At 39.7% G+C, this 24,045-nt stretch overlaps 1 protein-coding gene across 3 annotated transcripts in view; it reads left to right on the top strand.

Annotated features, from left to right (window-relative positions):
- Window positions 1-23,699, top strand: part of LOC107806820 (dnaJ homolog subfamily C GRV2) — a 52,800-nt gene extending 29,101 nt beyond the window's left edge. Inside the window, exons 13-23 of one of the 3 annotated variants that reach the window (XM_075230826.1) lie at window positions 6,107-6,330; window positions 6,420-6,764; window positions 15,171-15,465; window positions 16,994-17,431; window positions 17,505-17,850; window positions 17,932-18,269; window positions 18,357-18,824; window positions 18,958-19,082; window positions 20,671-20,794; window positions 21,995-22,063; window positions 23,089-23,699. In XM_075230826.1, coding sequence (XP_075086927.1) covers window positions 6,107-6,330; window positions 6,420-6,764; window positions 15,171-15,465; window positions 16,994-17,431; window positions 17,505-17,850; window positions 17,932-18,269; window positions 18,357-18,824; window positions 18,958-19,082; window positions 20,671-20,794; window positions 21,995-22,063; window positions 23,089-23,295 — 2,979 coding nt within the window. In that variant the 3' untranslated portion in view covers window positions 23,296-23,699. Of the gene's footprint in view, window positions 1-6,106; window positions 6,331-6,419; window positions 6,765-15,170; window positions 15,466-16,993; window positions 17,432-17,504; window positions 17,851-17,928; window positions 18,270-18,356; window positions 18,825-18,957; window positions 19,083-20,670; window positions 20,795-21,994; window positions 22,088-23,088 lie in introns of all 3 variants that reach the window. The other 2 variants (XM_075230825.1, XM_075230827.1) reach the window with 2 other exon arrangements.
- The last annotated feature ends 346 nt before the right edge of the window (window positions 23,700-24,045 follow it).

Genomic DNA, 24,045 nt, shown 5'->3' with positions numbered 1-24,045 from the left:
GGAACATGAGGTTGTATGAGTAGGGTACGAGCAGTTTCAATAAGATGTCTATTCTTTTTTTCAGCTACCCCATTTTGTTGAGATATGTACGGACAAGATGTTTGATGAATAATCCCATGAGAGATCAATTGCTGAAATGGGGAAGACAAATACTCTAGAGTATTATCACTATGAAATATGCAAATAGAAACCCCAAATTGATTTTGAATTTCAGCATGGAATGTCTGGAAAATAGAAAACAATTCGGGTCGATTTTTCATCAAAAATAAGTGCACCTGGAATAATCATCAATAAAACTGACAAAATAGCGGAATCCCAAAGTAGAACTGACCCGACTAGGACCCCAAACATCTAAATGGACTAAAGTGAAAGGTGACTCTGCTCGGCGTTAGGACGCCGAGGGAAATCAGAGCGAGTATGCTTACCGAGCTGACATGACTCGTACTCTAAAGTGGACACCCACGATGATTCAACGAACTAGTCATAGAGGATGAATGGTCATAGGAGACAAAATTAGCAATGGAATATGTGGATTTGCAAGTACGTGTACCTTTGCGAAGAGCAATAGGGAGGTCAAGGTCCTCTAAAGTAGGGTCTGATGACGAAGACAGTGTAGGACATGTATCATTGGTCTGTCGCCTTCTTGAGTAAACTTGAGTGATTGGTGGTATTGCTAGCGTAGATGGAGTAGGTGCTAGCGCATATGGAGCAGGTGGTGGCACAAATTGGTGCTCAACAGAAGAACCGGGAGATGGAGGAACAACATCATCTGATCCTTTTGTCAAATCACAGGTAACCTGATAGATTAACCACTCATCTTCCTCATCCTGACTTGTAGAGGTAGGAGGTGTATAGAATAATGGTGTTGTCTCTGAAAATACCATATCAGTTGATACCAGATATTTACCAAGTTCAGCAGAATAACATCGATACTCCTTCTGAAGGCGAGAATAGCCTAGAAAAACACACTTTAATGCCTTGGGATCCAACTTAGTAACAGATGGTCGAACATCTCGAACGTAACATGTGCTTCCAAACACCTTAGGTTCCATTAGAAGCATTGACTTGTTTGGAAAAAGGACACTGTAAGGCACATTACCAGCAAGCACAGTAGATGGCATACGATTAATTAGAAAACATGCCATAGAGACCGCATCGATCCAAAACTGTTTAGGAACCTTCATTTGGAATAAAAGTGCCTGAGCTGTCTCAAGTAGATGTCTATTCTTCCTCTGAGCAACTCCATTTTGAGAGGGTGTGTCAACATATGAATACTGATGGAGAATACCATGTTGTCTCATGTATGACTTAAACAATTCTGACATGTATTCTTTAGCATTATCACTCCTTAGAATATGTACCGAAGCATTGAATTGAGTTTTAACTTCAGCCCAAAAGGCAGAAAAGCGAGTAAACACTTCAGAATGGCTCTTCATAAAGTAAATCCAAGTCATTCGAGAAAAATCATCCACAAATGTGACAAAATACTTATGCCTAGTTTTTGAATTAACGGGACATGGTCCCCAAACATCAGAATGGACTAAATCAGAATGGACTAACTCAAAAGTTGACTCAACTCGCTTATTAATCCTTGGACCTGACGAGATACGATTGTGTTTTGCAAATCGACATGACTCACAATCCAATGAAGTAATATTCTGAAACTGAGGACAAAGCTTCTTCAACAACGGTAGAGAGGGATGTCCCCATCAACAATGTGCTTCAAAAGGAGATACAACACCGGAGCATGCAAGAAATTGAGGCTTCCATTCATCAAGAATATAGAGATCATCTGATAAATGTCCTTTACCAATAACTTGCTTCGTCATAAGATCATGAAACAAACAATGATCAGGATAGAACGAGATATAACAATTAAGGTCTCTGGTAATTTTATTAACAGAAATCAGATTAAAGGCTAATTTTGGTAGACTTAATACAGATGCCAGGGTAATAAAGAAGGTTGGTTTAACAGTCCCATATCCCACACTATTACAAGTTGATCCATCAGCTACAGTAACTAACTGGAGAGGGTACTTTGTGTGAATGGAAGCTAGAAAAAATATTAGGATTACCTGTCATGTGATTTGTGGCACCTGAATCAATCACCCATTTATTTGATGAGGTGATAAGACATGTTTTATTAGACTTAGTAAAGGCATTAACTGAAGCGGATTCCTTCACTAATTTATGATACTGAGAAAATTTAGCAAATTCTTTGGCCGATATCAGAATTGTTTTATCAGAAGGTGGACTAGAAGCGCCAACAATAATAACCGCTCGAGTTCTCTGATTGCGCCCTTGCAATTTCTGACAGTACCACTTCATATGGCCTGGATCATGGCAGTAATGACAAACAACATTGCCAAAGTCATTGTTATGTGTAGCCTTTCCTCCTCCGTTATTCATTTTCCAACAATTTGATTTTACCGTGCCCAAAATCACAATATTTTAAGACTAATTGGAACACCAACAACCAACAGTAGAACAACCACTTTGCACAAAAGTGAAATAAAAAAAACTAACAGATTATTTCACCAAATGCAAACCAACAATACTGGAGAGTTGGTAGATACAGAAGAACGTGGTGAAGTTTTGCTTGCTAAACAGTCAGAAAAAGGAACAACTTTCCTTAAGACTGGAAAATTCCCAACAAATAATTTCCCAAGAGTAACAGAGTCAACCTATAACTGTAAACCGTAAAATTTCAGGCTCAATCTACTTCCAACACAGTATTCAGAAAAAAGGACAGCTTCAAACTCAAATATGTTCAAGAAAGAACCTGATTCGAACAACAGCAAAGGACCCAAATCTGTTCAAGAGAGAACCTGGTTCGTGATGTTCATTCTTCAAAGCGTGGTCCGTTGTTCAGGAGACTACCATAAATGCACCGGAAACTCTAGTACGAAGTTAGATCCAGAAAAGTCCTCCACGCGCCCACACGCGCTTGCCGGAGAAATCCTGCCGGGAAGTTATTGACAGTGCGTAAGATTTGGAATTCGGCCGCTAGATTCTGGATAAATGTAGATCGGAGGGTGCTGGTCCTTCCTAGGAAGGTGGTGATGGTCGATTCTCACTTCTCAAGCGGCAGCCTAAGCTGCTGACCAACTCCAGCGAAACACCACAACTCCGGCGAGGGAAGCTGATTCAACTCCGACGAAATAGCAAACCCCGCTCTGATACCATGTATAATGCAGAGATAGTCGAGCAATTTTCTTGTCTTCTATTTCACAAAGTGATCAGTACATACACATTTACATTGCTATGCTAATTAAGGAAATAATCAAAGGAGAGATCCTATCAATCCCTAAAGATATGCTATGCTATGTACAATATATAGAAAAGTGTCTACATGCATTCTCTAACAATACTGAACTTCATCAGAGTCATACTCTTCACTACCTTGATTACTTGAGTTTTCTGAATCTGAATTTTTATCACAGTGAGCATGGCACCTCGGTTCTCTCATGCCTTGGTCAGCTATAGCTTCTTCCGCTTGCTCAATGTGTCTTGCTCTATGCGGTTGAATTGGTGGATCTCGAAGTGGAAGACGTCACGGTAGCACTAGTATGTTGTGTCTTTGTGGTAGTGGAGGTTGTAGGCGTTGTGGCGGATTTGGTAGCTGATTTTGAATCACCAAACTTTCAACCAATTCAGTCAGATTCTGCATTGATTTCTTAACGCCATCTAGCTGCACTTTAATTTCTTCGTTGTCTTGTTCAAGGGCTGTACATCTTAATCTTTCAATCTGAAGTTGCTCATCAATTGAAGAGGATTCTGAACTTTATATTTTTTTGTCTGGCGACATGATGAACAAGATAGCAATTCAAGAATTCGAACCTGAAACTTGTGCTCTTATACCAAATTGATGTACTTTCAAGATTTTGCAGCTCTCAAGCACTAAGAATAGAGAAAAACAAAACACCTCGCTAAAGTTTTTCACAAAACTAGCGAAAGCATTCTTCAAACTCACGTGAGAAAAATGTAAAATGAAAAGAATCTTACCCGCCCGTTCTTCAATCACGCAAGATTGCAAGAAGCGTTGAATAAAGAAGAAGAGTCAACCAAAAGTGAAATCATGTTTTTGAAGCAAGAGCTTAGAAAAACTAATCACAAGTGTTTTTTTCAGCATATTGAGCCCTTTAAATAGGCCAAATAGGCCTTACAATGAGTAAAATTTATAAGGTTAAGGAAAACTAATCCTAATTAAAATAGAATAAAAATAAGGTTTGTTGTTGTTGAAGAATAAGGTTAAGAAAAACATATCCTAACTAAATTAGGAAAAAGAATTCTAGTGGGAATAGAGTATCAACTAACAGTCCTAGTTTGCCTAAAACTATAAATATAATCCTACTAAAACAATAATTAAGAAATCCTAATCTTTAAGGAAAATAAATCCTAATTTTGAATGGATTCTTGGACTTTTTCAATTTCTTGAGATTCTTGGGCCTCAATTGGACTAAGGCTAATTAGTGTAAGCATTTTAAATTTGTGGCCCAATTCCCTAAATCCATTGACACCTTCATTAGCCCAATAAGCCTCCATTGTTGCAGAAAACATTGCCTCCACTTGTGCTTCCTTAGCATCACGATTTGAGCTTGTATTTTCATCATTTATAAGCCTTAAAATCTTCTGGGCTATATCTCCCCACCCAGCCTTTAATGTTACTTCCGGTTTAATAATGACTGACTTGTTCTCTCCCTGTACAACAATGAAACTAATGTACCTTTCGTGTTCGTTGTATTTGTGAGAGTTAGACATTGGGAAGAAAGAATTTCTTGTATTCATTTGTGTGTTACATTACCCCTATTTATATAGGGTGTTTACATAGTACTAAACCCTTCTCTACCAATATAGGACACTATACATATCAACTTTCTACAGTATTTAAGAGTGCAGAAGAAGTCTGCATAATGATCTCATATGTTCCATCTCCTTACTGACCTGCTGTGTTCCTTCGACGCTACATTAAATACATCTACAACCACTTCATAACTTTGAGACTTAATGTTGTTGTCCTCATCAAGTTCTTGCTGCGTTCCACCCATTCAAACCAGACTTCAGACCTTGAACAAGTTTTAGTAATGTCAGAGGATTTAAAACCAGCATGATAATAAATCCTATCTTCACCCATGTTAACTCGACTTAAATTTCTGGACAGTCACTCAGCAAATCCTGGGAGCATTTTTTCAGGAGAGAGAAATCTCTTTTCACCATATGTTATAGTTTCAATCTCCGATTCCTTTTGTTTTCCTAAGCTCAGCATGTTTCCTTCTTTTTTTCGATCCGTAACACATTGTAAATGAGCTCAGTGCGCTAATGCAGTTATGAATAGGCTTTATCACTTGTAAGGCTAGAGACTATGGTTTGAAGCCGCATGACTTTTGCCTTCTAATATTCTGACATCATTATGTGCAATCTTGAAGCGCTGACAGTGAACAAACATACAAGCATTAGAAACAGTGAGACCTTTAATATCTTGCCCCCAAAAGATTGCTGCTTATGCTAAATATAGAAGAGATAAGGTCCTTAATGTCTTTAAATAAACATTAAGACTATATTCCTTTTATTACAAATCCCTACATAGTGAAATATTTGCGTATAACAGTCCCTCTGTTAATCTATATTCAATATATCATTTTGTTGCCGTACCAGATGTCTGATCGTCTTTTGTCCTTCAGTGACAATTCTACTTAAAATGATAAATCTATTGAAGGTCTGTTCCACCTGTTAGCTTTGTGGAAACTTCCTTGCAACAGAGAACGTTGAAAGAAACAAGAATTATGGATAATCCAAATATAGGATCTTGATTGTTCATTTCTTTTGCGCTGTAATTTTTGATGATAAGGTTAGGATTGCTGTGAAATTTAGCTTTTCTTGTAAAGAAAGGTGGAACACTCTTGAGGAAACCCAAAGAAAAGTTTGTGCAAATATTCTAACTTTGGAGGGAGTAAAGTATAGCTTGTAGCTGCGTTTGCTGCCTTCATGTGTTGGTTATTTCTTGTTTCTAGTGTTTTGACAATATTTTTCTTCTTACTGCCTTTAAATGCATGTGTATATTTACTTCTATCCATTTACTTTTTTCTTTCTTAAACACTTTGGTCAGGCTACAATGCAAGGACTGCAAGGTCCACAACTTTGGAGACTATTGCTTTTATTGAAAGGACAATGCATTTTGTATAGACGATATGGAGATGTACTGGAGCCATTTAAATATGCTGGTTACCCAATGTTGTTAAATGCAATCACCCTGGACAAAGATGACAACAACTTCCTTTCCTCTGATCGAGCATCTCTTCTTGTTGCCGCATCTGAATTGATATGGCTAACGTGTGTTATCTGAATAGAATAGAATTTTGTTCTCTATACTATTCTCTTTCAGCTATATGAACTATTTCCATGCTTTTTTTTTGTCTCAGGTGTGCATCTTCTTCACTGAATGGTGAAGAACTTGTAAGGGATGCCGGAATACAACTTCTTGCAAATCTTCTGTCCCGTTGCATGTGTGTAGTACAACCAACTACTCCTTCCAGTGAACTATCGACTGTCATTGTCACAAATGTGATGAGAACCTTTTCAGTTTTGAGTCAGTTTGAGAGTGCCAGAGCTGACATGCTTGAATTTTCTGGCCTAGTTGATGATATTGTACATTGTACTAAACTTGAGCTTGTACCAGCTGCTGTTGATGCTGCCCTTCAGACAATTGCTCATGTTTCTGTGTCATCTGAATTTCAAGATGCTTTACTTAAGGCTGGTGTTTTGTGGTAAGTGAATTTTTTTATTTTCACCCTTTCCAGATGTGAGAAGTATAGCATGGAAAAGTTTTATTAATTATATCTAAAGTGTTGTATAGTGATTACATAATAATAAGTATCTACTTCCCCTCAAGTCGGTGCATATAAATCATGTGTACCAAGCTTGTTACAGATGTAACTAATACGAGAACCAGTAAGAGACTTAGTGAAAATATCTGCAAGCTGATCATTCGACTTCACAAACTTTGTAACAATATTTTTTGAGAGTATCTTTTCTCTGACAAACTGACAGTCGATCTCAATATGCTTAGTCCTCTCATGGAACACCAGATTTGATGCAATATAAAGAGCAACTTGATTATCACACACCAGTTCCATCTTGCTGCTTTCTCCGAACTTCAACTCTTTGAGTAGCTGCTTGACCCAAACTAGCTCACACGTTGCCATAGACATGGCCCAATATTCTGCTTCGGCACTAGATTGAGCAACTACTCTGTTTCTTGCTCTTCCAAAAGACCAAATTACCTCCTACTAGAACACAATATCCAGACGTAGAACGTTTATGAGAAGGTGATCCTGCACAATCAACATCTGTGTACCCAACGTTCTGCTCGTGGCCTCGATCCTCGAATAGTAATCCTTTGCCTGGAGCTGACTTTATATGCCTGTGAGAAAGCACGGGAGAAAATATGTTATTGATATTAGATGATGAATACAATACAAGAGGTCTTTATTTATAGCTATACAGTACAAGGACATATTACTCCCATTCCAATGTGAGACAAGATTATATTATGTACATAGCTCTAACCTAACACTCCCCCTTAAGCCGGTACATACAAATCATATGTACCGAGCTTGTTACATATATAATCAATACGAGGACTAGTGAGGGACTTAGTAAAAATATCTGCAAGTTGATCATTCGACTCCCCTGTCCTGGCAGAAGTTTAGAATTCGGATCCATCGGAGCGTCAACAGGTCTGCAACCTATCATCCATGTCTCCTCAAGAATGTCTAAAGCATATTTTCTTTGAGAAATAACAATACCTGAGCTAGACTGAGCAACCTTTATACCTATAAAGTACTTCAATCTGCCTAGATCCTTAGTTTGGAAGTGCTGGAAGAGATGCTGCTTCAGATTGGTAATACCATCCTGATCACTGCCAGTAATAACAATATCATCAACATAGCCTACCAGATAAATACAGAGACTTGAAGCAGAGTGCCGATAAAACACAGAGTGATCAGCTTCACTACGAGTCATGCCAAACTCCTGGATAAACGTACTGAACTTACCAAACCAGGCTCGAGAAGATTGCTTTAGACCATAAAGTGACCGACGCAAGCGACATACAAAGCCACGAGACCTCCCCCGAGCAACAAAAATAGAAATAGGCGGACTGATGCCACTTTAGCCACGGGAGAGAAGGCATCACTGTAATCGAGCCCAAATATCTGAGTATATTCTTTGGCAACAAGACGGGCCTTAAGTCGATCAATCTGGCCATCGGGACCAACTTTGACTGCATAAACCCAACGACAACCAACAGTAGATTTACCTGAAGGAAGATGAACAAGCTCCCAAGTACCACTTGTATGTAAAGCAGACATCACGTCACTCATAGCCTGCCGCCATCCTGGATGAGACAACGCTTCACCTGTAGACTTAGGGATGGAAATCAAGGACAAAGAAGATATAAAAGCATAATGGGGAGATGACAGACGATGATAACTCAAACCGGCATAATGAGGATTAGGGTTAAGTGTGGTCCGTATACCTTTCCGAAGTGCAATCGGTGTACTAGGAGCAGGGTCCGCAGTAGGAGCAGGGTCAGGTGCAGGACGAGAACCAGTTAGGCCTGATGTAGGGCGCAGACGACGATGATAAGTCAAGAGTGGTGTTCCTGTGGCTTGGGAACTAGGAGGAACAACACTAGACTCCTCAATGGTTGGTATGGCTGAAACCTCTGTGGTCGAAGGTGGAGGAGGAGCTATAGTAAACTCCTCAAAGGTCGGTATAGGTAAGACCTCAGATATATCATGGTGGTCAGCAGAAGTAAAGAAAGGTTTAGACTCAAAAAATATGACGTCAGCTGACATAAGGTACCTACGAAGATCAGGTGAATAACAACGATATCCCTTCTGAATACGAGAATAACCAAGGAAGTCACACTTGAGAGCACGAGGAGCTAACTTATCTTTCCCCGGGGCTAAGTTATGAACAAAACACGTGCTCCCAAAAACACGAGGTGGAATAGAGTATAAGGCTGACTGGGGAAACAATACTGAATGCGGAATCTGATCCTTGATGGGAGATGAAGGCATCCGATTAATCAAATAACAAGCTGTGAGAACTGCATCGCCCCAAAAACGCAACGGAACACGAGATTCAATTAGAAGTGTGCGAGTAGTCTCAATAAGGTGCCTATTCTTTCTCTCTGCAACCCCATTTTGGTGAAGGGTATAAGGACAAGATGTCTGATAAATAATTCCTTGAGAAGTCATAAACCGCTGAAACTGAGAAGATAAATATTCTAAGACATTATCACTACGAAAAATGCGAATAGAAACACCAAATTGATTTTTGATTTCAGCACAAAAACTCTGGAATATAGAGAATAACTCAGAACGATCTTTCATTAAGAAAAGCCAAGTACATCTTGAGTAATCATCAATAAAACTAACAAAATAACGAAATCCCAAGGTTGAACTGACTCTACTAGGACCCCATATATCAGAATGAACTAAGGAGAAAACAGATTCTGCATGACTCTCAACACTACGCGGAAAGGAGGCTCGGGTATGTTTCCCAAGCTGACACGACTCACAATCTAATGTAGACAAACTAGATAAACTAGGCACCATCTTCTGAAGTTTGGATAAACTCGGATGTCCTAAACGTCTGTGGATTAGGTCTGGAGGATCTGTAACTAGACATGTTGTGGAAGGACTGAGTGAGTTAAGGTAGTAAAGGCCTTCTGATTCACATCCTGTACCAATTGTCCGTCCCGTACTGCGGTCCTGCATAATAAAGGAATCATCAGTAAAATATATACCACAATGGAGGGCAAGAGTCAAACGACTAACAGATGCAACACTAAAAGGACAACCAGGGACATAAAGAACGGAATCTAGGGTGATAGAAGACAGTGTGAAGAGACAGTGAATATACAATATTCGACAAAAGTGATTTATTACCAGAGATGTGATCAGAAGCACCTGAGTACATGACCCATAGTCCAAGAGTACTAGACTGGGAAACATAAGCAAAAGAATTACCAGCAACAGAAGTATCAGTCTGGGCAACCGAGGCTACTTGTGGAGATGTCTGCTTACTTGCTCGATACTGAAGGAGCTCATTATATTCTTCTTTAGATAAAGAAAATCCCTGGTTACCTGTAGTCTCGGTCTGAGTAACGTAAGCATTTTTGGGTCTAGATCATGTAAGGAATAACACATTTCACGAGTGTGTCCAAATTTGTGACAATAAAAACACTTGGGTCTAGATCTTCCAAAACGACATCCTCCTCGTCTATTCTCCATAGTTTGAGACGCCCGAACATCCACTGTCTGGGATGCGAGAATAGAGGAATCAAGTATCTGTGATGAGATCACTGGGTGACTTGGTGCTGCAGCAAGGCGGAGTAATCGAGAGAATAATTCATCAACTGTGGGGACAGTCGGACTAGCCAAAATCTGGTCGCGTACTGAATCAAGATCATTAGGAAGTCCAGCGAGGGTAAGAACTAGAAACATCTTCTGTCGCTGCTCTTGTTGTTTTTCTACACTAGCAGAAACTGGCATCAACTTCTCAAATTCCTCCATGACTGACACTTTACCCAAGTAAGTAGACATATTTAGTTCCTGTTTCTTTAAGTTTGTCATCCGCGATATCACATCATAGAAGCGGGATATGTCATTAGTGTATAAGGTACGAGCCTTTGCTCAAACCAGATAATATGTTTGGAATGGACGAAACAAGGGCATCAACTTAGAATTAATAGATCGCCACAAGATGCTACATAACTGAGCATCGATCTTTGCCCAAAGTGCTATCGCCTTTTCATCTCCTTCGCTAGACTGTTTGATTAGATGATCTTGAACACCTTGACCTTTACACCACAACTCGACAGATGAAGCCCAAGCTAAGTAGTTTGAACTTCCCATTAAAGGTTCCGAGGTAATCATAATACAAGAGCTTCCAGAACTCATGTTTTTAGACCCAAAAATATCAAATCCCAAAGACATCGTTGCAAATTATTACCAAATAAGAGAAAGAATCAATTGTAATCCACTGAAACAGAGTAAGGAAACACTAAAACAGAATAATGAATTACTGTAGCTGCCGGAAGCTTACTGTAGCTGCCAGAATCTACTGTAGCTGACGGAAAAAACTCAAAGTGGCCGGAATGAAACAAAAACAGTTGGGGTAGGATCGGAATTACCAGACGACCCAATTGTTCTGAAGGGAGTTTTTCAAAAAATGGCCGGAAGTGGGCGTACGCGCCGGCGCGTGAGCTTCTGGGGGCGCGTGATGAGGCTTCTGCCGGAGATTTTTAGTGGGGTTTGGTCGCCGGACAATGACTACTCTTGTGGTAGTGTTGGATTTTGCACAACACTGACGGAGATAAAGCAGACGCAAACAACCTTGAAAAAATCGCCGGTAAAAGACTTCCGGTGACTGATTTCTCTTCCCGGAGTCGCTGGAATTTATGCACAGCGATAAATCTCTCACAATTGCTTTGATACCATGTGAGAAAGCACGGGAGAAAATATGTTATTGATATTAGATGATGAATACAATACAAGAGGTCCTTATTCATAGCTATACACTAAAAGGACATATTACTCCCATTCCAATGTGGGACAAGATTATATTATGTACATAGCTCTAAACTATCAATGCCGAAGAATGCGAACAACTGCATCCTAGTGACTATCACAGGGAGAATTCATAAATTGACTTACAACACTCGCAGGAAAAGAAATGTCAGATCTAGTCACTGTGAGGTAATTTAATCTACCAACCAGCCGCCTATATCTTGCAGGATCGCTAAGTGGCTCCCCCTATCCTGGCAGAAGTTTAGAATTCGGATCCATATGAGTGTCAATATGTCGACAACCTGTCATTCCTGTCTCCTCAAGAATATCTTAGGCTATGTTACTCGGACTCTCCAAAAGTGATGCCGCACCCGTGTCGGATCCTCCAAAAATGCACTAAATTTGGAGGATCCAACACGCACCCAACAACATTTTTGAAGAGTTCGAGTAACATAGGTCTTAGGCATACTTCCGCTGTGAGATCACAATACCTGAGCTAGACAAACTAGGCACCATCTTCTGAAGCTTGGATAAACTCGGATGTCCTAAGCGTCTGTGAATTAGGTCTGGAGGATCTGTAAATGGACATGCTGTGGAAGGATTGAGTGAGTTAAGGTAGTAAAGGCCTTGTGATTCATGCCCTGTGCCAATCATCTGCCCCTGTACTGCTGTCCTGGATAATAAAAGAATCATCAATAAAATATAAACCACAATGGAGGGCACCAGTTAAACGACTAACAGATGCAAGACTAAAGGACAACCAGGGACATAAAGAACGCAATCTAAAGTGACAGAAGATGAGGGATTAGCTTGTCTAACTCCTTTTGCTTTAGTTTGGAACCCATTGGCTAAGGTAACAGTAGCAAGAGATTGTAGATACACAATATTCGACAAAAGTGATTTATTACCAGAGATATGATCAGAAGCTCCCGAGTCCATGACCCACAGTCCAAGAGTACTAGACTGAGAAACAAAAGCAAAAGAATTACCAGCAACAAGAGTATCACTCTGAGCAACCGAGGCTACTTGCGGAGATGCTTGCTTACTTGCTCGATACTAAAGGAACTCATTATATTTCCCGTCAGATAAAGAAAATCCCTGATTACCTTAGTCTTGGTCTGAGCAACATGAGCGTTTCTGGGTGGTCGACCATGTAAAGAATAACACACTTCATGAGTGTGTCCAACTTTATTACAATAAGAACACTTGGGTCGAGATCTCCCAAAACGACCTCCTCCACGTCGATTCTCCATAGCCAGAGATGTCCGATTTTCCATTGTCTAAGATGCGAGAATAGAGGAATAAACAGTTGGTGGTGAGACCACTGGGTGGCGCAGCAAGATGAAGCAATCGAGAGAATAGTTCATCAACTGTAGGGACCGAAGTACTAGCCAAAATTTGGTCTCTCACCGAGTCAAAGTCATTAGGTAGTCCAGCAAGTGTAAGAACTAGAAACATCTTCTGTCGTTGCTCTTGTTATTTTTCGACACTAGCAGTGACTGACATCAATTTCTCAAATTCCTCCATAACTGCATGCACCTGTCCCAAGTAGGTAGACATATCCAATTCTTGTTTCTTTAAGTTTGTCATCCGAGATATCACATCATAAAAACGAGATATGTCATTAGTGTATAAAGTACGAGCCTTCTCCCAAACTGAATAACATGTTTGGAATGGACGAAACAAAGGCATTATCTTAGAATTAATCAATCGCCACAACAAACTACATAATTGAGCATCAACTTTCTCCCAGAGTGCTTTGGCCTTTTCATCTCCGTCACTAGTTTTCTTGGCTAAGTGATCTTGAACACCTTGACCCTTGCACCACAACTCAACAGAAGAAGCGCAGGCTAAGTAGTTTGAACTTCCCATTAAGGGTTTCGAAGTAATCATCAAACTCGAATTTCCAGAACCCGTGCTTTTAGAACCAAAAACATCAAATCCCAAAGACATTGTTGGACCAAATAGCACACACAATCAAGAACAATGAAAAACTCCCCGGAACAGTGAAGAAAAAAATTGTCTCTCGCCGGAAACTGAACAGTCGCCGGAAAATAAAATGGTCGTCGGAATGTGATGTAACTTGGATGGATAGACTCGGAATAGCCTCGCGAGTATGCTGTCCAAAAGAAATTTTGTCAGAAAATGGCCAGAGGGCGGCGCGTGAGGAGATCTCGCCGGAATTTTTCTTCTTCCGGCCGGCGCGTGTGGACGCATGGGAGGTTATTTTCCGGGAGGGTTTGCTGGGGTTTGGTCGCCGGAAGGCGTAGGACCCTGTGGTGGTGTTGGTTTTAGCACAACACTGAAGAAAACGTAGGTGACGCAATAACAACCCTAGAAGTCGTCGGAAATTGAGACTGTCTGGCACCAACGCTATGATACCATGTGAGAAGTATAGCACGGAAAAATTTTATTAATTATATCTGAAGTATTGTACAATGCCCTATTTATATACAATGATTACATAATAATAAGTATCTACTCCCGATGTGGGACACTATATATTACTAACTATTTAACACTGCATAGATTACGAACGAAGAATAGATGATTTATGGTACTTGCTGAATAGTGTCAAACCTGTTGTTTCTTCCGGCCATTACTTTTTGCCTAATCCTACCTCTATTTTTGCTTTGTGTTCCTGCTTTCACGATGAGCCAAACAGGTGATATGACTGGACCTTCGTTGTATCAGTTATTTGCTGTTGAACTTAAAAAGGACCTTCGAATGCTTGTTTTAGGAATCACTCATTTATAAATGTTAAATAGTATTCAAGCTGACAGAATATTTTGACAATGAGTGATTTGACTGCCATGGTTCTAACCATTTACAGAACCTGAAACTGTCAGTTACTGTTTTATCTTTAGCTTTTTGAGTTTATGACTTAGGTTATCAATCATGCATTCTCGTGTCCTATCTCTCTTTCATGTAGTATGTGTCCAGTTTCTGAAATAGCACTTTTCTTTATTTATGTGCTCCCTAATACTAAGTTGCTATTACCTTACGCAGCTAATTTTTTGCTTTAGGATCATTTAAGTATCAGAAAATTAGCAACTATTTTATCCTCAAAGAGTTTCTTATAACCTAAAATAGATTACTCCTTTGATCCCTTTTAATGTAGCATAGGTTGATTGGTGACGTCTTGCCACTTTTCTAAATTTTAATTGGATTAATTGTGTGGAAAATATCAAACATGACAAATTTAAAAACTATATTTAAAAGTCTATCTATTGCTATGCTTGGATTTATTTAAAATACTTACCTAGTAAATCATATTTATAATAATAAAATCAAAACAAAAATAAAAGTTCATAGCAAAAACCACGAAGTGGGGATCGGAGTTGCAACAGAGGTTGCGACTTTACCCTCCAAAAGGTGCAAGGATTCCAATCAATCAAAAGCCTCCTTTGTTCAATCTTCCTGTCCCACTGTTCAAGGGCCCTTTCTACCCTTAAAATAAACCATGAAATTGATCCAACTTGTCACATAAAGTGTGGCTGGTCCATTGATGTTGAATTCTTTATACTTTTCTTTTTAAGTCATGGTTTCAGGAACATATGGTATTCATTTTCTTATGGTCGTCTTCTTTAGGTACCTGTTGCCACTGTTGTTTCAGTATGATTCTACTGCAGAAGAGACGGATAAGTCAGAAGCTCATGGTGTTGGTGTTAGTGTTCAAGTTGCAAAGAATATGCATGCTGTACGGACAGCTCTGGCTTTGGCAAGACTTAGTGGTTTGGGTGCTGATGAGAATCAGACACCATATAATATGGTTGCTGCTGATGCGCTTAGAGCTTTGCTGACACCAAAGCTTGCCAGTATGCTGAAAGATCAATCTCCCAAAGACCTATTGTTCAAACTAAATTCGAACTTGGAGACCCCAGAGGTGATTGCTGCAGATCTTTTAAATTCACTTGGTGGATATACTGTTGCATATGCAAAACCGAGTTTTTTCCTTAACAGCTTTGTCAGTATGATAAAGGGTAATACTTTTAAATGGTTTGGGATGCCTCTGTTTTATTGTTATTTCTCAGTTGTCTAAAGCCCCGGGAGATTCAATCTCTCCTGTAGGGAGTAACAAAAAGAATGCCCAAAAAGTTGACTATTCTGATATCAGCTCAGCTTCAGTATGTTTCGTGAAAGAATCATACTTAAACACTATTTACTCTTCTTTCCTTTTTTTCTTAAACACTATTTACGAATGTTGTATGGGGCTGAGTATTGGCCAGTCAAGAATTCTCGTATCCAGAAGATGAAAGTAGCAGAAATGAAGATGTTGAGATGGATGTGCGGGCAAACTAGTCTGGATAAGATTAGGAATGAAGATATTCGGGAGAAGGTGGGTGTGGCTCCCATGGACGACAAGATGCAAGAAGTGAGGCTTAGATGGTTCGGGCACGTGCGGAGGAGAAGCCTAGATGCCCCGATCAGAAGGTGTGAGCGGTTGCCATTGGCAGGTATGAGAAGAGGTAGAGGGCGGCCTCAGAAGTATTGGGGTGGGGTGATCAAGCAAGACATGGCGCGACTTCAGATTTCAGAGGACATGGCTCTTGATAGGAAGATGTGGAGGTCGAGCATTAGGGTTGAAGGTTAGGAGGGAGTCGGAGCGTTTTTCTACTTTGTACCGGGGACGGGGCTAGTTTGATAGTGTTTTGCCTTGGACTACTAGTGGTTTATATAGTGTCCACACTATTTTTCCGTTTTTTCATAGTACTGTGGCATTATTACTGGTAGTGTTATTGCTTTTCCATCTATTTTTTGTCTCTTACGATGCTAATATTATTTTTCTGGCTTCTGTTGCTGTCACTGATATATTGTTTATTTTCGTCTTCTTGAGCCGAGGGTCTTTCAGAAACAGTCTCTGTACCCCTCCGGGGTAGGGGTAAGGTCTGCGTACACTCTACACTCTACCCTTCCCAGACCCCACTTGTGAGATTTTAATGGGTTGTTGTTGTTTTGTTGTACTATTTACTCTTCTTTCCTTTTTTCTTGTAATGTAAAAGTTTATTTGTTAATATGGGAAAAAGCCCCAGTATACAAGTGGTACACAGAAAGTGGACAACCTACAAAAACATAGTCCTCCACAAAATGCACCCACTAATCTATGCTGACAGGGGACTCGTGGGAGTTGGTCCTAACTTGTACAAAAGTATTCTGTACCCTCTTTGGAGCTCTTGAGAGTTTTTTTTCCAGAAAAGACTTTCTTTGAGACACAATCTCTGTGCATGTGAAAAACTGGGCAATCATCCTTTAGATCGAGCTGACATGTTCTTCTCCATATTGCATTCATAAAACTTATTGTTTATAGATTGTTTATTTTTCCTCCTTTTTCCTTTTTATTTATCCTTTTTAAAACTCAATGCCTATTCTGAGATTTTTTGTCCCTCTCAATTTGCTATTGCTTCTGAATGCAGATAATTTGGAATACGTCAACCCGAGCAGAACTCTTAAAGTTTGTTGACCAGCAGCGTGCTAGCCAGGATCCCAATGGTTCATATGACCTGAAAGATTCTCATTCCTTCGCATATGAAGCATTATCTAAGGAACTTTTTGTTGGAAATGTATATTTGAGTGTGTACAATGACCAACCTGATTATGAAACTAGTGAACCTGAGGTCTTCTGTGTTTCCCTTGTTGATTTTATATCATGTCTAGTAAGGAGTGATGTTGCAGTGGGATCAGATATTCCGTCAACCACCGGGACATCAGATTTCCAAAATGATACGACTAATGGACCATATAATGAAGAGCAGCTGTCTAATGATCCTTCAACTCCTTCAGATGTGAAACAGATGAAGAATGAGGAAGATGAATTGGTTAAGAAACTCCAGTTTGCTCTAATTGCGCTCCAGGTACACAGAGAAATCATTTGTCCTGTTGAATATGTATTGATTTGAGGTTTGACATCTGGTAGTCTTTCTTCAGAATCTCCTGACGAGCACCCCAGATTTGGCATCAGTTTTTTCTGCAAAAGAAAAATTATTACCAGTTTTTGAATGCTTCTCTGTTCCTGTTACTTCAACAACCATTGTTCCCCAACTGTGTCTGAGTGTCCTGTCACGCTTGACAACATATGCTCCGTGCTTGGAGGCAATTGTTTCTGATGGATCCAGTCTGCTCCTTCTATTGCAAATGCTTCACTCCTCTCCTAGCTGTCGTGAAGGAGCTCTTCATGTTCTGTATGCTTTAGCTAGCACACCAGAGCTTGCATGGGCAGCTGCGAAGCATGGTGGAGTAGTTTACATTCTTGAACTTCTCCTGCCTTTGCAAGGTAATTTGTTTTCCTGGCATTCTCTTGTAGATCAACATCCTAGACAGTAGTTTAAAAATATTGAATGATGCTGTGCAGAAGTCCCTCTGCAGCAAAGAGCAGCAGCTGCCTCGTTGTTGGGAAAGCTTGTTGGACAGCCAATGCATGGACCTAGAGTTGCTATAACTCTGGCTAGGTTTCTTCCTGATGGCTTGGTATCGGTCATCAGGGATGGTCCTGGTGAAGCTGTTGTGAGCATTGTTGAACAAACGACAGAGACTCCAGAACTCGTGTGGACTCCAGCAATGGCTGCTTCTTTGTCTGCTCAAATTGCAACCATGGCATCAGAACTATATCGAGAACAGATGAAAGGCAGTGTTGTCGATTGGGATGTACCTGAGCAGGCAACTGGCCAACAGGAAATGAGGGATGAGCCGCAGGTACTGATTGATAAATGCAAGGTGTAGAACCATTTTCTATGACTCTACTTTTTTCTTTTTTGATGGAGAATTGCTATTGTGGTGTAGGTTGGAGGAATCTATGTTAGACTATTTTTAAAAGATCCAAAATTTCCTCTTAGAAACCCGAAGCGATTTTTGGAAGGGCTACTGGATCAATATCTTTCATCAATTGCTGCGACACATTATGATGTCCAATCTGTTGACCCCGAACTTCCTCTGCTTCTATCTGCTGCTCTGGTGTCCTTATTAAGGGTGCACCCTGCTCTTGCAGATCATGTTGGATTTTTAGGATATGTGCCAAAACTTGTGTCTGCAGTGGCATATGAAGGGAGAAGAGAAACAATGGCCATCGGGGAAGTGAAAAATACTGACCACTCCAAGGAAGCCTATGAGGCTGACGATAACTCAATGCAGCCCCCTTCACCAACACTACAAGAGCGTGTGCGTCTTAGTTGTTTGCGTGTTCTGCATCAACTTGCAGCAAGTACGACGTGCGCTGAAGCTATGGCAGCTACTAGTGTTGGTACACCCCAGGTATTTTATCAATACATAACTTAGAATAAGTAGACTGATTTTTGTTTCCCGGGCTTTTCTGCTGTTTAAAATAAAAATCTTTGCTGCAAAATCATACTTTAACTATCATCTGTGCCTTTGGTTGCTCACTCAGGTTGTTCCCCTTTTGATGAAAGCTATCGGATGGCAAGGTGGAAGTATTCTAGCTCTTGAAACATTAAAACGTGTAGTCGTTGCTGGAAACCGAGCTAGGGATGCGTTGGTTGCGCAGGGACTTAAGTGAGTACATAATTTAATTCTGTGAAAAGTTAGATTTTTGTGTTCTAGACTTGTAAAGATTAATACTTAGTTTTCTATATTTGGGAGTTGCGCAAATTATTTCTCCGACTATACTTGTGGTAATTTCTTATCACAGATTTCACCTATCAAAAAATAAAATAATAATTAGTTTACAGATTTTATGTTTCATTCTGAAAGTTTCATATCTGAATGGACTATTTCAAACATAGATGTGATTCTGTGGTGGACTCGTTTAGGGAAAGAGGTAGAAGTGTGTTTCCTAAGGTAGTATTACTCGAAGTCAAACTCGAGAGACTTGGGACCATCTTTTGTAATTTAGAGATATTTGGATGTACCAGGTGGCTATTCCAGCAGAAACCAAAGACATTAGATGATTTCTTCGCTTCTCCCTAAGCCAATGTAGAGTTACCCTATACGGTGTTACCTGCATTGGTGGAAGGTAGCAGGCGGAATAGGCGAAGTGTGCACAAGCTGCCCTGAACACCATCTTTATAAAAAAAGTAGTAGGATCTAGTTCTAAAGCCCTTAATATGATTCCTTAATCATGGATCAATCATTCTAATCTAGAGTGATCACGATCTGTATTATGTGGTTTACTACTTGTTTGCCAAAAAAATGGGAGCTAAACCGAAGACGGAACCCTGATTTGCTTAAAGAAACAACAACAACAACAACGACCCAGTAAAATTCCACTAGTGGGGTCTGGGGAGGGTAGTGTGTACGCGGACCTTACCTCTACCCCGAGGGGGTAGAGATGCCGTTTTTGATAGACCCTCGGCTCAAGAAGACGAAAAGAGGCAATATATCAGTACCATCAATAAAAACCATAGAAAAAAATAACAGCATCACAAGAACCAGAAAATAGATAAAAAGCAAAACAATAACCAGTTGATAAAGCCCGGCACCACTAGCAGTCTAATACAAAATCCTAACAGACTAGCCTCACTCTCACTCTGGTGCGCCGTAGAAAAAAGCACAGCTACCGCCTAACCTACAACCTTAATTCTCGACCTCCACAACTTCCTGTCTAGGGCCATGTCCTCGGTAATCTGAAGCCGCGCCATGTCCTGCCTGATCACCTCTCCCCAATACTTCTTAGGCCGCCCTCTACCTCTCCTCGTACCACCAAAGCCAGCCACTTAAAGGAAATATGGTGCAAATCATAACATGACGCTGCAAATGATTTTACCTTGTCCCTAAAACATGATTATTGGAAATCAAAATTCTTTTCCCACCTTCTATAGATTGAGGTAAAATTGGACATGAGAATGGGATAAAGTTACTCCCAAGGAATCTAGATTACTGATTTTGCTTAAGACTGCTTGAGCGTTGGCCTCTTCAATATGGGTCATTAATAATATGATGAATGTGAACTGCCCTCAGTACTTTCATGGTTTGCTTGGTGCTTAGAAAGTATTCAGTTTTCTTCGACAAATTTTTGGGTTTTATGTTGTCTTTTGTTTTTGATGTCCAACAAAATTAACGATTTTATTGAGTCTGAGAAGGATATTCTTAGTCCCCCCCCCCCCCTCTTTTACTTACACTCGAAGAGCTTTGTATAATATAGGGTTGGACTTGTTGAAGTACTCCTAGGCCTTCTTGATTGGAGAGCTGGAGGAAGAAATGGACTTCGCTCTCAGATGAAGTGGAATGAGTCTGAAGCATCCATTGGCAGGGTGCTTGCAGTTGAGGTCAGTATGTCTTGATATTGTTACTGTATTTGTATGATCTTGTAGTCTACTTTTTCGGTTTTAAGTATTTGGAAATACTTCCTGAGTCATCTCATAACAGACAACTCCCAATTTTTGAACATTGTGCCCCTTCCGGTTAGGATTTGTAAACCTGTAAAACTTAATTGGAGATATGGTCATTGTGGAATCTAATACAACCTCATTTGGTTTTTCAAAATAAAGTTCATGCAAATCCCACTTCTTCCCGGGTTTTGTAAAGTCTTTCGTGGTGTGATGATATTTTAGTTTGTGGCAGTGCTAGTTATTGTTTTGTGGTTATGATTTGGTTTGTTCTTATGAGAATGATGTTCAAATGTTGGCAAATTTATATGGATTTGGAGCTCTAAATGAACCGACTGTTCACAAATAAAGTGTGATTTGATTTTTGTGCAGTGTTAAAGGCTTATTTAAAGTGCTTTTAAGCCCTGAAGCTCAGAAGCCCAGGTTGTGCGCTTCGCCTCGCTTATTTGATGCTTTAGTGCAGGCGTCAAGGTGCTAAGGCGTGCATATCTTCGTCAGTGGGCTCTGTCTTTAAGAGCACACCACTGTCCAATGAATATATTTGACAAAGAGATGTATTAGTTTTTAAGAAAACACCTGACTACTTTTAGTGATTAAGACTAAGAAATTAGAAATTTAGTATGCGATATGAATACGACTTTGATAATTCCAGCTTCTGCAAATGTTACATTGTCCTTTTGTTGCCGATTCCATACATTTGCATAACCCCAGATGTTGCGTCTATCAAAAGTAACTCTGTTAATTTGATTTTTCCTCCTTCCCAAGATTTCATACCAGTAGTCCCTGAGTTCCGAAACTTCAAAAGATTTGGTCCCTGAAGTGAAAAAACAGACTCTTCCCATTCTAACTTGTTAACTTCCACCTTCACTTTTCTCATCGCTCTAGAGTAGGCTTAAGTTACTCAGTGAAAAGTATTCCGTTAACAAGATGCAATGAACCAGGGAAGAAACAAATAAGTGATAGAAAAAGATAGAACTCAGAAAAAGGAATGGCTAAAGAAAGAATCGAAGGAAAGTGTATGAGATTGAATCTAAGTTACTCAGTAGAGGCATGTTTAACACCTCTCCCACTCTTTGCATGCTTTCGCCAGTTATATATTTCTGGATATCCATTACTAATTAGTGTTACATATTTATCCAGGTTTTGCATGCTTTTGCGGCAGAAGGGGCCCATTGTACTAAAGTTCGTGAGATACTAAATGCTTCCGATGTAAGTCCAAACCCGTAAACAATGGTATGCTTGTGTCGTCCAGTTTGTGACTGTTTCAAAACTTTTTCAAATTCTGAGGCTTTCACCCACCCATGTACGAAATAAATTCTTCAATTCTGGATGTTAAGATGTTCCTATGGACTTGTTGAGAAAGATCTTTATCTAGAATAAGAGGAAGGGAACAGAAATTAACTTGTTGGAATAAGATGAATTTAGAAACGTTTATAACATGCTTGGCAAACCTAATAAATCTTTGAATCGCAATTGGAATCTTTAAGTATTTCAGCGTTTCCAGTATGGAGTGGGGCAGATTCCCCCGTGGTTGCCTTCACAATAATATGCTAAATCAGAAAAAGTTCCTAGGGTGGGAATGGGAGGCGTAAGAGACATTGGAATATTGCTATATCTTTGATGAATCTATTCAGGGACTGACTACTTATTCTGAAGTCATCTAGACATCCAACTGAATTTGCTTGTCTGTTAGAACATAATAATTTTACAGTTTTTTTCCTGATCAAAATAATAAGTTTACAGTTAAATCAACTGACAAAATAGTTGTGGCAGAATTTGAATACTTTCTGCTTCATCATGGGAACTGTTCTTGAGAATTCAGTTTCTAGAATTGGATTTTCTAAAGAAGAAGAGTTTACAGTTTGAGTTGTTAAGATCTTGAAACAATCAAAGACACATGCTCTTTTTTTTCTTGTTTTGTATAAAATCTAGTTTGTGACCCAGCCGTTAGCATATTATTTCATAAATATCATAATGATCATCTAGTTGTTTGTTCTTTTAGTGATGTTATGTTTCTTACCGTATTCTAGATGACAATAATGCTAAATGAAAATAATAAATGCAGGTCTAGAATTGCTTAGATATCATCCCTCTCCTTGTTGGGCCGTGAGACTGAGTTGTAGTCTGGACCAACTCTTAGCTATCAAAAAAGTGTTAAGACTTTGTTCTAAGTTGGACCTTCTAATGAAACCAAGATATGTTGATCCTGTTTGCGAACAATCTTTAACTTGCAGGTTTGGAGTGCTTATAAGGATCAGAGACATGATCTGTTCCTCCCTTCAAATGCCCAATCTGCAGCTGCTGGAGTTGCTGGATTAATTGAGAATTCCTCCTCCAGGCTGACTTATGTTCTGACAGCTCCTCCCATGCAAACTGGTCAAGCAAAACCTCCAGTCTTGACCACATCTGATTCAAATGGCAAGCAGGATCAAGGTCCATAAAATGAAAAGTTAGCCATGACTATACAAATGTCTTAAGAAATGTTTTGACAATAAAATATGCTGCTCTTCTCTTGTTGGCACTTGAAAGGCATGCATGGTCTAGCATCACATGAAAGGCATGCGTGGTCCTCCAATAAGTGGAAGAATTAAATATAAGAAAAAAAAAACGAGTTTCATCATGCGATGCGATACCCCCATTTGTTCTGCATCTTGTGTACAGTTTCTTCCCACCCCCTTTAGCTTGCTCTTATTTTGTTGTCTTTACCGAAGAAGCCAAATTAGAAGCAGCAAGACATGGTTATCCAATATGTAAAGACAACCAAAACAGCCTGTAAATTATGTTCATTTTGAAATTATTCTTGTAAAATTAGTTGAGTTGATTTCGTTGAGTTTTGGAGTCTCAATTGCTTCACTCCTGAGCTGATTTGTCGAGCTTTTTAGTTGTGTTATTTTTTGTTTATTTACTCCTTCCGCTGAGATGTCATCGGTGTAAATGAACTCCTTCAACTTCATAATTAGTTCTTTATTTGAGGTTTTACTTTTAGTGAGATAATTGTGGTTGTGGTGCATTACTTTGTGCAGCGATCAATTTTTGTCAAATTTAATGGAGTCTTTGAATGCAGATACATTAAATAGCAATAAATTTTGTGTACATGCAAGGATGGGTGGCATTTAGATCTTTGAGCAGTAGTGTAAGAAGATTTGATGAACTGCTTCGTGGATTGCAGACCAGTCCCTGGTGATGATAAA

The sequence above is a fragment of the Nicotiana tabacum genome, chromosome 15 (genome assembly GCF_000715075.1).
Source record: "Nicotiana tabacum cultivar K326 chromosome 15, ASM71507v2, whole genome shotgun sequence".
NCBI classification, from domain to species: domain Eukaryota; kingdom Viridiplantae; phylum Streptophyta; class Magnoliopsida; order Solanales; family Solanaceae; genus Nicotiana; species Nicotiana tabacum.
This window is presented reverse-complemented; position numbering and strand designations above follow the sequence as displayed.